The sequence below is a fragment of the Ananas comosus genome, linkage group 14 (assembly GCF_001540865.1).
Source record: "Ananas comosus cultivar F153 linkage group 14, ASM154086v1, whole genome shotgun sequence".
Taxonomy (NCBI): Eukaryota; Viridiplantae; Streptophyta; class Magnoliopsida; order Poales; family Bromeliaceae; genus Ananas; species Ananas comosus.
The window spans coordinates 8335623-8354110 of record NC_033634.1 but is presented as its reverse complement, the minus strand read 5'-3'; the positions used below and the strand labels follow the sequence as shown (position 1 = coordinate 8354110).

General features: G+C 39.8%; 1 protein-coding gene across 1 annotated transcript; it reads right to left on the bottom strand.

Annotated features, from left to right (window-relative positions):
- Positions 1374–16817, bottom strand: LOC109719902. The gene is made up of 4 exons (XM_020246742.1): positions 16316–16817; positions 2765–3154; positions 2326–2665; positions 1374–1830 (listed from the first exon to the last, which is right to left on the bottom strand). The coding sequence occupies exons 1-4, from the start codon at positions 16769–16771 to the stop codon at positions 1694–1696; spliced, it is 1323 nt and encodes a 440-aa protein (XP_020102331.1). The 5' UTR covers positions 16772–16817; the 3' UTR covers positions 1374–1693.

Here is an 18488-nt window from a genome sequence, read left to right as displayed (position 1 = left end):
TTTATGTTCAAAATTAATTACAAGCCAAGCTTGAGTTAAGATAAACTCGCTCCAGCTCGGCTGCTTTCCACCCCCTAAAAAGTACCGGGAGCTCGTAAATACTGCGATGTCAGTAATTGCTACGGTAGCAGCGGCAGCATCGACTGTACCGACGATGACAATTAAGTTGGTAGTCTCCAACGGCGACAACATGCAAAGACGGATAGGGTTGATGAAGTCGACTGGGATAAATGGCCTATTGTCCAAAAAAAGATGAAATAATTAGAGTACGCTGTCTCTCACACCATTATTATATATAATAAACAAGAAAAAGTGGAATCAGGCTGAATTGATATCTTATTCATCTGGGATTGTCATGGGATTGTCATCTTTTATATAATAAAAGGCTTACATGATAAGTCTTTGAAGATATATGCAATCAATCAACTAAAACGGGAAAAGAATAAATGATAAATATCTATAATCTATAAATCTATATGAAACCACAATATTTTTTGTCACGTGACGTGTTATTCTTACTTCTCATAGCCAACTTTAAATCAAACCACCTTCTCCTCTTTTCAACTCTCAATTCTTCACCTCCCCACTCCTCTAATTATATGTAAGTTACAACATTTAATTATATGTAACTTTAAATCTAACTTTAAATCAAACCACCTTCTTTTTTTCTTAACGCCTAACTCACCTCACCACTACTCTAATTACATGCAATATTTAATTACATGCACCATATTAAGATTCTATTTTATAACTTTAACCACTTTCCTCCTCCATTAATCTCCCACTCCCTCTCTTTTATAATTCTTTTACATGCACCACTCTCCTCCTCTATTAATTAATCTCTTACCCCCTCTTTTTTGTAATTCTTTTACATGCACCATAAAAAAATATCATCGTCTAATCTCCTACTCCGCACTCATCTTCCTGTTTCTCTTATTGTGTTAACAAAGAAGAAGAAGAAAAAGAAGAAGAGCCTCTGAAGAATATTGTCTCCTTCAAGAAGCATCGTCCCACGAAGCTGAGCCGGGATCTATATAAGTGCTCGCTGAGTCGGTCCGCGTGGGGGCCTCTGCTTACTATGTAAATTTAGTCATACAAATTAACCGTACTTAATATGTTATAGCTTTCTATATATCAATAAATCGTAAATATAAAATTTATTAAAATTTTTAAATTTTACTTCTATTATCTACTCGCTGCATCGCGCGGGTCTCTGCACTAGTGATACATAATTAGGGAAAAATATGGAAGCTGAATGAGAGCATACATGGTAATAATGACAATCATGAGAGCATTTATGGTAATGAGAGTATTTGCCTTTATAATATGAGATTATTTGCCTTATTTTTACAGAGAGCAAGAGAGACTCAAAATTTCCATAATATAGGTTATATACAAATTTCAAAAATTAGGTAACTGGCTGTTACCTAATAATTTGGAGATCACACACACATGCACGCACACACAAACCGGGTCTTGATCGATGAAGTTAATTACAGCATTATTAACGCCACACTGAGGCAAGCCATCATGAAGAGGAGGGGACTTGGAAAATAATAAGAGCAGGGAAATTTGGCTCTTAATTTCTACGAGGTTATATGCACGAGAATAATAATACAAACGAATCTGCACACGCGAAAGAGAAAAAGAAGAAAGGAGATTAAGAATAAAATCCATCGTATTTAATTAAGCTTTAGGAGACCCCAATGGTTTTGCCTAAGAGCCAGAGGAAGAGCGTCCACTCAACCATGAAAATGGCGTTGAGCCACGTCCTGTCCAGCGTGTACCCGTACACCGTTATCCCTGCTTTGTTGCTCTCCAAATATGTCACTGCAACGCCATTCAAATCAAATGTTTTGGCTCATCAGAAAGAAAACTTTTTTTATAGGCTCAAATTAATTTATATTTTACTGAATTCTGTGCATAAATTAATTAATCAAAGATCTTCACCGTCATGCATATCAACACATCAGTAGTTTAATTATAAAGACAATATTTTGAAGATTCCTAGCTGTTTTAGTAATTCGCCGAGGCTGAGACAACAGTTAAGAATATGCCTTGTGTTTAAATGGAAAGTCATACCCTCTGTTGTACAGAAATTTTCTGCGTACTGAGTTTGCAGAAAACTCGTGGCCTATTAAGTAAGAGAGGGCCCGTGTGTTAGAATTTGACTAGGCAGGAATGTACCGTCAAACTCCCTATATGTGAATCCTCTAGTTGAGCCGCGCGTACATGCATCTTTCACTTCAAATGGGGTCTTTGATATGTGCGGCAGTATGCTATTAGTGTATTCTTTACTTGAGCCAAAGTCGGTCAGTTGCTTACCCAGCGCTTGTCTTTTCTGGAAGGAAATGGTGTGCGCGTGTGGGTGCACGAGTTTCGTGTCCTCCAGCAAATCGTCATCGTCATCGTCATCGTCATCGTCTGCGGTGTCCTCAGGAGACTCATCCTCATTTATGGTGTACTCCGGAAGTAGGGAGCTAGGGTTAGCAGCAGGTATAACTCGGACGAATGATCCGTTGGGTTCGACTTCTTCGAAGGAGTCGATGGTGCAGCAGGCGTGCCACTTGGTGGCGTGGCTCGTCAGCGCCTGCGCATGGTGCGTGATCTTGGCTGCGCTGTGCAGGCATGTGAGGAATCCCGTCACGAGCACGATCGAACATATCTGCACTTGGAGAAACACAAAAATATGAGTTGATAATTAATTTTGGATAATGCTATCATCAGTCAGAGTGATATATATATATATATACATGCTACTTACGGCGAGCTCTCCGGTGTTGAAGAGGTTGTCCTGCGACTGCTTGCGGGTGATGAGCAGCACAGAGGCGAACTGGCTGGCGGTGACGGTGAGGAGGCAGGCGACGATGAAGCCGCGGAAGCGGTGGCTGATGATCTTCAGCTGCCGCCGGATGTCGAGGTGCTCCCGCAGCACCGCCTCCGCCTCCACGTGCTCCACGAAGTGCACTGCCGCGAAGTCGTGCAGCCGCAGCCGCTGCAGGTAGCAGATCAGCCGGAAGAGCACGCACGTCAGCAGGAAGATGGCCGTGCGGTAGACCCACGACGCCAGCTCCATTGCGCATGCCACCACGTCGCTCAGCACCGCGTTCCCCATAAAGGGTATCTGCCTGGCGCCGGCGCAGTACCACCACACCTGTCCAGAGACCATGCCCAATATAAAAATATAGAAATGCCGTTCACTCCTCTCATCTCCTCTCATCTCCTCTCATAGACTTAAGCTAATTGGCATTATGTAATAGGTAAAAAACGTAGAAAACTTATTCAAACTTATATAACATATATTTTGAGTCACTATCTAATACTTTAAAAATCTAATTTTACTGCTTTCACTTTTTCATGGCAGTTTTGGGTAATGAGCTATTTAGCTGAGGTCACTTTGTAGGGGACCATGCTCTGCACTATGGTGTTGATGTATTTTGTTTGTTTTGCTTAATTCACTTTTTATGATACGCAACCCAAATAGAGTTTATCTATGTTTACTCGAAAAAAAAAAAAAATCCAATTTTACTATTTAACATCTCAATTTATTTTCTTTAGTTGGTTAACAACAGTTTGACTTAAAAATTTGAATATATCGTTTATCTTTATAAATTTAAATTGTATATGTTATACAATTCTCGCAGCTATAAATTTACTAAAAGTAAGCAATTAGTTATAAATTTTGAAGTTAAGGTATCGTTGATCGATTCAAATCAAACAAATTAAAAGTTTTGATAGTAAAATTAAAATTTAGAAAGATTGGATAATCGTTCAAAACTGTCCATCATACTAATAAGTTTTGTATGATTTTACCTATTTAAAGAAGGGTAAAAAAAATGGTTTTCTCCTAGTCCACACGTCAGCATTATTTTCTGGTTGTTTAAAGTAAAATAATTATTTCATATTATTTAACAAATAGATATATTAATAAATAATATTCTGGCAGCACAAAACTTGTATAGAGATGATTCTATTAGGAAACATAAACATATTGCTTAGTATACTCTTGATTTAAACCTAGTTTGGTAGTATGGAGCTTGACAAATGTTTTATACTTTGAGAGGTCTAAAAATTTTAAAGCTCTTCAAATATTTCCTTTTCGATGCTATAAATATGGAGGCAACAATTACCCGGAGAAACATATATATATTAGCCCCCACTGCATTACCAAACTAAACTTTACTCAAGGAGCATTTATTATTTGATGGATGAATAGTGTGATTAAATGTTTATAACGGTATATCGTATTCCACCTCTAATCATGTTTACAAAATACAATAAATTACCTCATATGTTGAATAAATTATTTTACTAAATCTTAGATGTCAATATCTTTCAAAAGCAAAAATTAAACTCCTAACAAGAAAATCTTGAGCAAGGCCCTACCCTTCTCCTCCCTCTCTCGCCGATCTCGCACGATCCCTTCCTGTTTCTGTTGGTTGCACTCTCCTTCTCCGATCTCTCTCTCCGATCTCTCCCTCTCTCTCTAATCTCTCTCCTAAAGCCAGATGTCCCAATCCCCGCATGTTAATTAAGTTCAAACTCTGCCAAGCCCTTCTACGTATACTGTTCAACTTGTAACTTTGTAGACATTTTGTTCGACGTTCGAGCTGAGAAGCGATCAAAACCTTCCAGCTCACCCCTACGTGAGGAAGAGTTCTATTGGTGAGATATTAAAATGACAAACTCTAATGTAGCTGATCAGTTGTTCTTGGTTATTCTTAATATATGTATAACTCTTGAGATAAAAATTAATTAAATTGATCAAATACAATTAAGTCGTATATGATTAGAATGCATTTAGAAAAGCCCGAACTAAGTTTCGATTGAATATGTTAGATGTGACTCGAAATTGATAATCGATTTCAGTTCGGGACTTTTGACTCCCCGACAGTTTTGCTGTGCGACAATTTGAAAATAAGTTTTGTGGAGGAAAAATGAATATCTGTGGGTACGAATCGGATTGAATAGGTACGGATCGGATCGGATCCAGAACCCGTTAAGAGTTTCCTTTCTCGTTTTTTGCTCTAGAGGCGACAGATCATGGTTGGTTGTACTTCGAACATTGTATTCCCTTTTGATAGTGAAGTTCTCTCCTCTCTCACTCGTGGTTTTTCCCTACAAAGGGCTTTCCACGTAAATCTGTGTGTTCTTCTTTTTTTGCTTGTGGTTTGTCTAATTTGCGTTCGCCATTTTTGTTTTCGTTTGTGTGTTAATTTGTTGTAACAAACTGGTATCAGAGCCCTAGGTTCATCGATTAGGGTTCTCTTCATCAATAGCATCCATGAAATATGAGCTCCCTCTACTCGACCACAGCACAAGACTTACGTTATGGCAAGTAAAGATGCACGCAATCCTAGCTCAGATGGACCTAGAAGATGCGCTGCTCAGGATGGAAAAGATGCATGCATCCCTCAGTATAGCGGAAAAGGAGAAGATAAACCGAAAAGCCCTTACGCAGATCCAACTACACCTTTCAAATGAGATCTTACAACACGTCATCAAGGAGAAAAATATTGCAAGCTTATGGCTTAAACTGGAGACGTTATGCATGACGAAAAGTCTCACCAACAAACTCCATCTGAAGCAGAAGTTGTATTCTCATCGTCTAACAGAAGGTAAGAGCATTAAGACCCATCTTGATGAATTTAAAGAAATTATTACTAATCTGGAGATGATGGAGGTTGAGTATGATGATGAAGATTTAGCGCTACTGCTTTTATGTTCTTTGCCGTTTTCCTATAGAAATTTTAGAGATACTATGTTTTATGGACATGATACCATCTCTTTGGAAGATGTCTCAATTGTGCTCCTCTCAAAAGAGAGGATCGATAAGGAGATGAGTGGTACCACTGAAAGTCAGGCAGAGGGTCTCTTTACTAGAGGAAGATCCAAGCAAAGAAATTTTGGTGACAGTAAAGAAAAGGCTAGATCTAAATCCAGGCATAAGAACTTGATTTGTAATTACTGTAAGAAGAAGGGCCACATTAAGGCGGACTATTGTAAATTGAAAAGGAAGGAATAGACCTAAGGGAAAAGTTATCGAAAGGGAAAAGATAGCTCGAAACCTACCGATCGAAGCCAGTGTAGCAAAAGATTACAACAGTGATGGGAATGTTTTGCTAGTCTGCGATGATCAATCCAGAGCTAGAACAAAGTGGATCCTTGATTCTGAGTGCTCGTTCCACATGTGTCCCAATAAGGATTGATTCTCCACTTTTGAAGCTATTAATGGTGGAGTTGTTCTGATGAAGAATGATGCATCCTGCAAAGTTGTTGAATGAGAATCTGTGAACATTAAGATATTTGATGGAGTAGTCAGAACGCTCACTGATGTCAGATATGTTCCACAATTGAAGAGAAATTTAATCTCTTTGAGTACTCTTGATGCTAAAGGATATAAATTCACTAGCGAAGATGGAATTCTGAAAATTGTTAAAGGAGTATCGTTATGATGAAAGGTCGAAGGCAAGAAGGAAAACTATATGTGCTGCAAGGATCTACTGTGACAGGTGGAGCTGTGGTTTTCTCTTCATCTATGTCCGATTCAGATGTCACAAAATTATGGCATATGAGGCTGGGACATATGAGCGAAAAAGGATTAACGGTGCTGAGCAAAAGAGGACTCCTTTGTGGCCAAAACACTCGTAGTCTAGAATTCTGCAAACACTGTGTTTTTGAAAAGCAAAAGAGGGTCAATTTCAGCAAGGCAGTCCACAGAACCAAAGAAACGGTTGATTACATCCATTTAGATCTTTGGGCTAGCACTAGTACCCTCTAAAGGTAGAGAGAAGTCTTTGTTAACCTTCATAGATAATTACTGAAGGAAGTTTTGGACATTTTTTCTGTTGCAGAAAAACAATGTATTCAAGACTTTCAAACAGTGGAAGACTCTGATTGAGAAGCAGATAGGAAAGCAAATTAAGCACCTTCGCACTGATAATGGATTGGAGTTTTGTTGAGGGGAATTCAATAAATTTTGTAAAGATGACGGAATCGAGAGACATCGCACAGTTGCATACATGTCACAGCAAAATGGCGTGGTAGAACGTATGAACAGAACATTGATCAAGAAGACAAGATGCCTACTCTCGAATGCAGGATTTGGTAAGGAGTTTTGGGTAGAGGCTGTATCTACAGCTTGCTATTTAGTGAATTGGTCTTCGTCGACTTCCATTGATCTAAAAACTCCGGAAGAAGTATGGTCTGGCCGCCCTTCTAGTTATTTTGATTTAAGAAGTTTTGGATGCCCTGTTTATGCACATATCAAGGAAAATTGAAACCTAGATCTAAAGAATGCAAGTTTCTGGGTTATACTTCTGGTAATAAAGGTTTTCGGTTGTGGTGTCCTAAAGATAAGAAAATTATTATTAACAGAGATTTTAAGTTTAACGAAACTGTTATGCTTCACCGAAAGGAGGAGTCGCGTGTTTCTTGTGATACAGGTACAGACGCAGATGTAGATGCATCAAAGATAACTGTCGAGGTGGAGTTTCAAACCAACTCTAAAAGTCAGATCACCCCAGCATCAGGTACCTCTTCAGGCGATTCTACTCCTACCGCGCCGCAGGCACCATCACAGACAAACACCTATTCGATAGTCAGAGATCGACCAAGGAGGGAGATTAAACCACCGCAGAGATACGAAGAAACAAAACTTGGTGGCTTATGCATTTATGATTGCTCAAGAGATAGATGAGTCTGAGGAGCCATGCACTTTTATAGAGGCAGTTTCATGTAATGAATCTACGAAGTGGTTGCTCGCTATGGAGGAAGAGATGGAATCTCTTCATAAGAATCAGATTTGGGATCTAGTGAAGCTTCTAAAGGAAAAGAAAGCCGTTTATTGCAAATGGGTGTTCAAGAAGAAGGAATGCACACCAGGAGTTGAGAGTATCAAATATAAGGCTCGTTTGGTTGCAAAATGATACAGTCAAATTTCGGGTGTCGACTTTAACGATGTTTTCTCACCAATAGTGAAGCATACATCCATCAGAGTTCCACTTGGATTGGTTGTTATGAATGATTTGAAACTTGAGCAACTGGACGTGAAGACAGCTTTCTTACATGGCGAGTTGGAGGAGGAGATTTATATGCAGCAACCCGAGGGGTTCGTGGTTGAAGGAAAAAAAGACCACGTTTGGAGACTGAAGAAATCTCTGTATGGGATTAAAGCAATCTCCAAGACAATGGTACAAGAGGTTTGATTTATTTATGATTAGCCACGATTTTAATAGAAGCAATTATGATAGTTGTGTTTATCTAAAAAAATTAATTGATGGCTCTTTTATCTATTTGCTTCTTTATGTGGACGATATGTTAATCGCTGCTAAGAACATGGATGATATTGATGATCTTAAAAGAAAGTTGAAATCTGAATTTGATGTTAAAGATTTAGATGCAGCGAAGAAGATACTTGGTATGGAGATTCAGCGAAATAGAAAAACAAAAAAGTTACAGCTGACTCAAAAGGGATACATCTAGCACGTGTTGGAGCGCTTTTGTATGAAGGATGTTAAGCATATAAGTACGCCTTCCGCTACACATTTTAAACTTTCAACTGATTTGGCTCCGAAAACTAATGATGAGAAGGCATACATGGAACTAGTCCCTTATGCTAGCGTAGTCGGTAGCATTATGTATGCTATGGTTTGCATGAGACCAGATCTTGCACATGCTGTAAGCGTGGTGAGTAAGTACACGGCAAATCTAGGAAAACAACACTGCCAAGCTGTGAAATGAATTTTGAAGTATCTACGAGTTTGACAGGCTTTGTGGATTCTGATTATGTTGGAGATCTTGATAAAAGAAGATCTCTTACTGGTTATGTCTTCTCACTTAGAGAATGCGGTATTAGTTGGAGAGCTTGTTTACAGCATACTGTTGCACTATCTACGACGGAGGTCGAGTACATGGCGATCACAGAGGTTGTGAAGGAAGGTATTTGGTTAAAATGCCTACTTCGTGAATTAAGCAGAGGCCGTCCAAAACTAACAGTATTTTGCGACAGTCAGAGTGTCATTTATCTCACAAAGAATCAAATGTTTAATGAGATAACAAAGCAAATTGACATCAAGTATCATTTTATTCATGAAGTTCTTGCTCGAGGAGACATTGGAGTGAAAATGATCAACACTCTTGAGAATCCTGCTGACATGTTGACAAAGTCTCTCATTCCTCTCAAGTTCAAGCATTGCGTGGACTTGATTAGTATTAACTATTCATTGGACCGCTCTCAGGGGCTTTGTGGAGAAGGTGGAGAATTATGGTTACTGCTTCATTTAAAGAAAATTTCTCATCAAAGTGGAGATTTGTTAGATGTGACTCAAAATTGATAATCGATTTCAGTTCAAGACTTTCGACTCGTCGACAATTTCGCGGTACGACAATTTGAAAATAAGTTTTGTAAAGGAAAAATGAATGTTTGTGGTGGGTAGCGGAGGGCTCAGACCGATAGGCTCGAGCACGAGGAACAGATCCAATTGGATCGAATCTAGAACCCGTTAAGAGTTTCCTTTCTCGTTTTTTGCCCGAGAGGTGATAGATCGTGGTTGGTTGTACTTCGAACATTGTATTCCTTTTTTGATAGTAAAGTTCTCTCCTCTCTCGCCTGTGATTTTTCCCTGCGAGGGGTTTTTCACGTAAATCACTATGTTCTTCTTTTTCTGCTTGTGGTTTGTCTATTTTGCGTTCACCATTTTCGTTTCCGTTTGTGCATTTGTTGTAACAGAATAAAAATTAATTCGGATCGAAACAGAGTTCCAAAAGAAATAAAAGCTGAGTTTCAGACTTTTCCAACACCCGAAACAAGGGTTTGGGCGCCCAAAAATATTTCGAAATGTCAAAAAGGGAGTCTCAACTCGAAAGCTCTCAACTTGAAAGCCCGGGTGCGTGCAGGAATTAAACATCGAACATCTGAATGTTCTTACGGGCTCCCGAAACACGTTGCAGACGGTCCCCCACGGTGTGTGAATGACTTTCGGACGCTCAACCCAAGAGCACTGGTCACGCGATGCCTTAAATAATCAGATGCTCGATTTTTCCTAAGGGTGCCTGAAATGTGTTTCAGACGGCTGAGCGGGATTTCGGGTCAGCCAGCTATATAATTTTCGAGCACTTGAAAGTTCGGGCAAGCATCCAAATGTGGCATAAAGTCTAAGATTTATTTCTTTGCAAATAAAAAATATTGGGGGTTTATGTGCTATTGTAACATTTCTATAAAAAAAAATTACTGGCCAAACTCTAACCTCTTTCCTATTTCCCCTTTTCAACCTCTCTCGTTTCCTTCTTTTTCTAGAACAAATGGGAACCCTAGTTTCTCCATTGTTGGAGCTTGGAGCTCCTTGAAGATTTGGAGGAGATCAAGGGCTTCAAGAGAAAGCTATAGGAGGGAGAAGGCAACCTCTCTATCCATGTTTTCCTTACAGGAAGAGATGATATAAGTTGAGATTTTTTTTAAGGTTTATTTTGAATTCAAATAAGAGATTTTATACATCTAACTTGATTAGAACGTCTTTTTAGGACTATCTTGCTGTTTTAAGGAGATCAAAGAGTATCTCTTAGAGGAGATCCAAAAGAAGATGGAGAATATCATCGAAGTGAGTTTAATCTCCTCTTTGACTTTTTTTTTTTTTTTTACTAAAAGCATATATTTATAGATAAAAGTGGACTAAAGTAAATATAGTTTGCATGTTAGGAGATTTAATAGGTCAAGTAAGCCTATGATCATTTGACATAGGAAAATAGAGTTTCTAACCTTTTGTAAAAGAAAAATATTTGACATGCATCTCTGAGTATCATGTACACCTTGAAAAATAGGTGAAATAAATGTAGCACCTAACTTAGGATTGATGGAATCTAAGGTGAATATAGTGACATATGAACTGCAACGACCCGACCCGCCAACAACAATAACTCGTTCGGCCCAAACCACCAGCCCAAAATATTTAAGCCTAGTTATTATTACTAGCGTGTAGGCCTCATATAAACTGATTGGAATTAGTATCCTATCTGATGTGGGACTATTGGGGCGTTACAAACTCCCCCTGTTTAGATCCGGACGTCCTCGTCGGGTCAAAATCATATCACAGACAGACAGACAGATCAGGACTAGAATTACCAGGCAATGTGAGATTCTAGAGGTGACTCCTACGGGTTCAAGAGGTGGCTCCCACCAAATTCGTTGGTGTAGCACTTTGTCCCGCATAGCACTTAGCTCTCACACTTTTGGCTGGTATTCAGCTCTGATACCAATTGCAACGACCTGACCCGCCAGCAACAATAACTCGTTAGGCCCAAAAATTATAATGACTCAACCCGCTAGCAATAATAACTCGTTGGGCCTGAACCACCAGCCCAGAATGCTTAATCCCAATTATTATAACTAGCATGTAGGCCTCATATAAACTGATTGGAATCAGTATCCCATCCGATGTGGGACTATTGGGGTGTTACAAACTCCCCTTGTTCAGACCTTGACATCCTCGTCGGGTCCAAACCAGATCATAGATAGACAGATCAGGACCAGAATTACCAGGCGATGTGAGATTCTAAAGGTGGCTCCTACAGGCTCAAGAGGTGGCTCCCACCAAACCAGTTGATGTAGCACTTTGCCCCGCATAGCACTTAGCTCTCACACTTCCGGCTGGTATTCATCTCTGATACCAATTGTAACAACTCAACCCGCTAGCAATAATAACTCGTTGGGCCCGAACCACCAGCCCAAAATACTTAAGCCCAATTATTATAACTAGCGTGTAGGCCTCATATAAACTGATCGGAATAAGTATCCCATCCGATGTGGGACTATTGGGGTGTTACAAAATTGTAATGACCCAACCCGCCAGTAACAATAACACGTTAGGCCCAAATCATCAGCCTAAAATGCTTAAGCCCAGTTATTATTACTAACGTGTAGGCCTCATATAAATTGATCGGAATCAGTATCCCATCCAATGTGGGACTATTGGGGCGTTACATGAACTCTAGGCAAAACGTGAACCGGAGAACTAGAGAATATTAATGAACCTTATGGACAACCCTAGAAGTCATCAATTTAGGGTGTAATGATGAGATATGTTGTGATCTTTCGGAAATATCATAAGGGAAGAAGTTCGATCCCCCTGACTCCCGATACCGTATTTCGAAAAGCCTAATTGCCTACCGATTAGAGAGAAGTTTGTTCACTCTCGACTCTCCATGAGATGTATGAGGAGAGAAAGCTAAATTAACAAGTTGATAAGAGTTAAGAAATACATTGAGATAGTTGTATCTTTCTTACTTGCATTTCTATTGTAGCAATAGATATTTTGCTTATTATTATTATTATTATCTACTATGCCTTCTTTGGACCAAGTGCATAATGCCATTTTCGACGGTTGCACCGACCGAAAATGTCACAGCCCCGCGACAGCCCGCCAATTTGGCCGGGTCGCGGCGCCGCGAACAGACCGCCAAACGGACAGAATTTCCCCTGTACGTCCTAGACGTCGTAATCAATACAATATACGAAGTTCCAACTAGGAACATATTTCAACAAATAGATTGCATAATTAAGTATCAAAAACATAACATATCCTATGTTATTACAAGCGTTCATTCTCAAGTTCCACATAATACATTTTGTTTTCATTGAACTTCCAAAATACAATCCGATTATCACAAATATTACAAGTTTGTTTTCTGTTCTATAAACCTCTAAGCTAGACCACCACTGGGTACTGCTACCTCTGGTCTCTGGGGTAGAGTGCTATCTATGGAGCTACGCCCTTGCCTCGTGCCGCCGCATCGCTCACGTGTGAACCTGAAACACCCCAAAACAACGTGGGGTGAGAACCAACTCTATGGTTCCCAGTGGGTACGGCCACCCAAGGGAAAAGCTCGACCAATAGGTCCAAGAAGGCACTGCAACATGTTAGTTCAACAATATACAACAAATATATATTTAAATTGAAATACATGCCATACCTCACATATGCGATATGAAAATCATGCAACAATAGTAGATCAATTGATTCTACATTTACTTGGCTAATCTTAGTTCATAACACTCAACTCTAAGGTTTCTATTACCTTAGGATCACATTCAAGTCCACTGGCTTCTAAGGTCTCTATTACCTTAGCTCTAGCCTCTATAACTAGCTTATAAGGGTTCCACTACCCTATCGAAGCTATTCACTCGACTCGGCCTCGAGTTAATCATCCGCGGATATTCCGCGCACTGGCTGCTGAACAGCCTACCGCCCTATGTGACTTAGCCTCTTAGCGGCGAAATCGTCGCACAAGCTGAACCCGGCTTAAGTCCCTTGACATAGCAATTCTGGCGGCGAACACGTTGCACTTACCCAGCGAGGACTCAAGTCATGACCTATCTATCTGGGGGCGAACTAATCGCACCTCACCCAACAATGGTTTCAGTCACGACTCAGCCACCTGGTGGCACTCGTATCGTACTTACCCAGCAATGGTTTCAGTCAACCCCGGCGGTCTGATCCACAATCGGCTTAACCATCCGGCAGTGAAATCGTCGCACACGCCACGATAATGGTTCAAGCCTCGAGCGGTGATCTCCAAGTGATCGCCCCCAATACTCCCTCGGTATCAACCTTGGCGACGAAATCGTCGCACACGCCCTAGCCTTGATACCAGGGTCATCACAAGTCCTGGGATTCAGGAATCCACTTCTATAGGTCGAGGGTCCATAATCAACCCTATGCTGTCGACCTAGAACATCCTAGTGGCTAATACCACTATACTCAACAACCTAGGTTCAATACCACTCTAGGTTCCAGGTCTCAATCACATAACCTAGGTACAATTGCTAGGTTCTATATCATCTCTACCTAGAGGTCAACTTCTAGGTTCACTTGTTCGACCTATGTTTACTAACACTAGATTTGATGCCACACACCTAGACTTGTTCGACTCTAGGTTCACTTGTTCAACCTATATTCTTTAACACTAGGTTAGGTGCCACTCGATCTACCTGACATTCTAGTTGTCCAATCGAGTACCATAAAATCCTCATGTCAATCAACTCTAGAGTTATCATCTAATTCACATGCATATCTACCTAGTATATTCTCATAATGCTAATCATGCATTCTATGATCTTTATATCATTTTATATGCATCTACTTACCATTTTACCACATGCATCATCTATGTCGTTTTGTTAACATGCATCAATATGAATTCGTATGTTTCTTAGACATAAAGGGCGACCTAGTCACTTCGGTAAGCACAACCCACCTTAGCTTGCTTGACGATTGCTCGTCGACACTTGCAATCGGCCTCCCGCGGTACTCGACACCCGGTTTGGCCCGATCTAGCAGTTGCGCTCCAACCGCGCGCCACTTTGCAATTCCGAGAATTAAAGGTATTCGCTTTATTGTTACGGTACTCGGGACCCAATCTCACGATTTATGGACGTCGCTTCGGCCCTCCAGGCGATAACGAAGCTCCGAACGTCCGTTTCTTCGATATCCTCGCGTGGGCTCGACGAATCGCCGAACCAACCTCGACAATGTGTTTCGTTATCTATCAATTAGGTTTACAAAGGGTTACGTAAGATCAAACCCTCACAAATACCAAAACCCCATTTTTTGGGCGCCCTAGATGTTACTATAGCCAAATCCACCAAATCAATTTATGAAATGGAAGAAATCCATCTAGATAGCATGCTAGGGTTCCAAATAATCCAATTTTAGAGATCAAAAACCCATGTATAAGGTTCTACCATTAGAGAGCTTAGAAGCTTACCTCTACAAGAAGCTCCAATGGTGAGGAGAGGAAGAGAAGAAGATGGAGATGATCTCCTCCAAGCTCTACTCCTCCTTCTTCTCCTTCCCTTCTCTTTCTGTTCTCCTTCTCTTTTCTCTCTTCTTCTCTTTTCTCTTTTCTCTTCTTCCACGATCAGAGAAAGAGAGAGCAGTGAGGGAGTGAGGGAATGAGAGAGAGAGAGAGAGACCCCTCTCATAACCCCTCTCATGGCTATTTTGCACATAAACACCTCAACTTTCCATCCCTTATACTGCCTAGACTGGGCAAAACCCGTGGAGAGGGACCGGTCTCTCCCTAGCTGGGACCGGTCCCAGAGGACCTTCCCCCAATCCACGCGCTCGGGAACCGGTCCCCCAGGCCCAAGGACCGGTTGCATCACGGGGACCGGTCCTTCCCTGCTAGGGACCGGTCCCCGAGAGCAACTCTGCTCAGACCACGTTCGGGAATCGGTCACTCCCGCCAGGGATCGGTCTCCGAGAGCAGAATCTGCCAAGTGCAGTTTTTGCACTATTTGCTCTCGTGGACTCCATTTCAAAGCACTTTTTGGGTTCCGTGCCACTCCGGCTTTTCCGAAGGCTACTCGCTCAACAGTTAGTCGATTTTGGACGAATTAAGTCCAACTGTCGGCTTTCGAGAATTCACTTCGTTACAGAAAACATGCTTAAATTTCTCATCCTGTTATTGTTTATACTTTTTCAGAGTCTACAATCGCCTTTGAGGCACAAGAGGGCGTTGCAGAGTAACTAGATCGTTGTGAATGATTTAGAGTAACTTTTGTACGGACAACCAAATAATAATATTTTGAAAAGATCAAATGTTGTAAACATTGAAGGGATTATATGTAATTGTTTTTAAATTTAGTAATATTACTATGATGCTTTATATATCTATATAATATATGAGTTGAACATATATATTGGTGTATATTCCGTTTCGTACCGATATAATAAATTTTGCTTGTTTGGCAAATCTATTATACATGCCTGATGAACAGATCCAATTGATAGGACTCAAAACGTGACATAAGGTCCTTGGCTATTAGAAACTATGGTGCGAACTTGGGAAAGAGTATTTAGCGCAGAACAATATATATTGAAAGATGTAAACTGTAAGGAAACCCCTAAATTATTGGTTGTCTTAAACCATGCCCCTTAATTTTTTTATTGAGATTCTTTCTAACTTTAATTTAATATATTCATTTGAAGAATAGAGAATTTCATTGCAATGCATCATTAGCAACTTATATTAGTAAACAATATCCCTTCTAGAAAAATAAAATATTGCGAATCAAAATAAATAAAAAATTGCAGGCATCAATTTCTTAGAAAAATAGCGTTCACGTCCATTTCAAAATAATCTTTTTTCTTCTGTCAACTGTATTCATGCCATCATAATATAGCGGCCTAAAAATAAATAAAAAAAAAAGAATTGTTTGCGATCAAGAGGATGGAATGGAAAAACTGAATAAAGGGGCATTATTAAGTAATATAATTTATCTCAAACGAAAAGGTCGCAATGGCGAAATAGAAGGTACCTTGTAGGCAGCCTCGGCGGCAAAGCATGGCATGACGAAGCAGGCGAGGAGGCGGAACGAGCGGTTGAGCTGCGCGGTGTAGCCGGCGTGGACGCGGTCGCTCTCGTGGCGGAGCTTGTGGAGGAAGAGGAGGCGACGGAGGCCGACGCAGTGGATGACGGCAGACAGGCAGACAAAAGAGATGGCGGAGGCCGCGGAGAGCGCGATCTGGACTACAGCGTCGTAGGGGCGGCGGTCGGGGTCGAAGGAGAGGGCGAAGTGCGAGAAGGCAGGGACGGCGAGAGCCAAAATGGCAAAGAGGAGCCAGGAGATGGCGGCATGCCAGCCGGCTGACGGCTGGTGGTCCATGCACATCCACCGCAGGCAGGACTGGAACCACCGCAGCTCGGCCGCCTCGTCGAGCTGCGTCGGCGTCAGCAGGAGCACTTCACTGCTGCCAGGCCTCATCAGCTGCATGAAATAGTTGTAATCTAAGTCAGGCTGATCAAGATCTTGAGATTTTCTGCCACAGAGGATGAATGTATGTTGTCAGACTGGAATGGATGCATGTAAGCTGGCTGGTATATGAATGTGCAATATACGATTGTGGTTGGCTGCTTGTGTCCTGTGAGGCCATTTTTGACCTAGCAAACTGTTGCTTAATGGATTGGTACTGATGAAAATTTAAACTCCTATGGATATAGATATATAGGTCTGAAGGTAAACCATCAGAAGTAATATAGATATATATACGAACAATTATAGATTGGGGATTTGACTACTAAAAGGCTAGATACTTGAAAAAAAAAAATAATGCTAAAATACAAAAAACTTTTATATAAATGAACAATACTACAGGTACACTCTAAAGTGGGGTGCATATCTTACACTCACTCAATTCTAAAATCATTTTTGTCACATCAATTTTTTAAAATTTTATTAAAACCCAATTTGATTTTTATCAATCCTAGGATTGCCGGTGTAAGATATACACTCTTCTTTCGGATGTACAAGAAGCATTTTTCTACATAAATACTCTCTTTTTTATTTTCTCCCCGACTTTCAAAAAATCTAGGTTTTGCCCCTTTAAAATTTTAGAAATATTTTTAGGGTTTAGGATTTAGAGTAAATAAAAAGGGTGAAATGACAAAATTATTTACTTATTCTATACGAATTTTTTTTTTTTTAATATACTTCTATTATTTTTAAAAATATTTTCGGTATAAATTATAAAAAATAAAGAAAATAGTGATGGAGTCTTGATAAACACTAAACCCTGATAGAGGAGGATAAATACATCAATTTGAAATTTTGAGAGGGTAAAACGTAGGTTTTTAAAAGTAACGAAAAAAAAAAAAAAAAAGAAGAAAAAAGAAGCATATATTTATAGGAAAGATTTCGGTATTTTAGCTCTTATAAATTATTATTTAATGATCACCTTTTTTCACAACGATGTTATCATTTTTTTTATTTTAAATACTAAAAAACTATGTGACCTTTTTTTTATCTTTTAATGATGCACCTCTTTTTTATTATGGTCTTATCAGTTTTTTAAAATATTAAAATACTAAAAAGGCTAATCTAAACTCTTGTCTGGCCTCGGTGTAGGATATGCAAGTAGTATTTTTTTTAAGAAAAATATTATCCCTCTTTTTGTGTGCACAAGGTAGTTTTAAATCATAATGCAGTGAAATATCGTAGAGAAAAAGTAGTTAGTTACCGTCACAATGTTAGTGTTTAAAAATAAATATAATCACAATGATATATTAATATCATTTCCCTGTAAATTAAGTTCGGATATATTTGCAAAATATTCTTCATATGTGCATGCATCAACAATTTTTTTGAATTGAGGGACTTTCAAGTAATATCCAAAGGTTTAATAGACTAGTTAGCAAAGACAAGATAAAGCTAAATTATGCTAATAATATTTAGGCTTAGTTTGGTATATTAAGTCCTATCTGACGGGAGTTGAAATAAAAGCGTATAGGGATATGCTTCTCAGTTCTCCGGTGAGACCGCAGAAAATATACCATAGCCGACTCATCGTGATATACGGAACGCAATATTACATACGGAACGCAATATTACATACGCAATATTTTTTCATGGTAATTTCTCAACGCACGCAATGCAATCTCCCCACAATATCAAACGAAGCCTTAAGTTTTATCTTTGACAATTTTTTATTTTC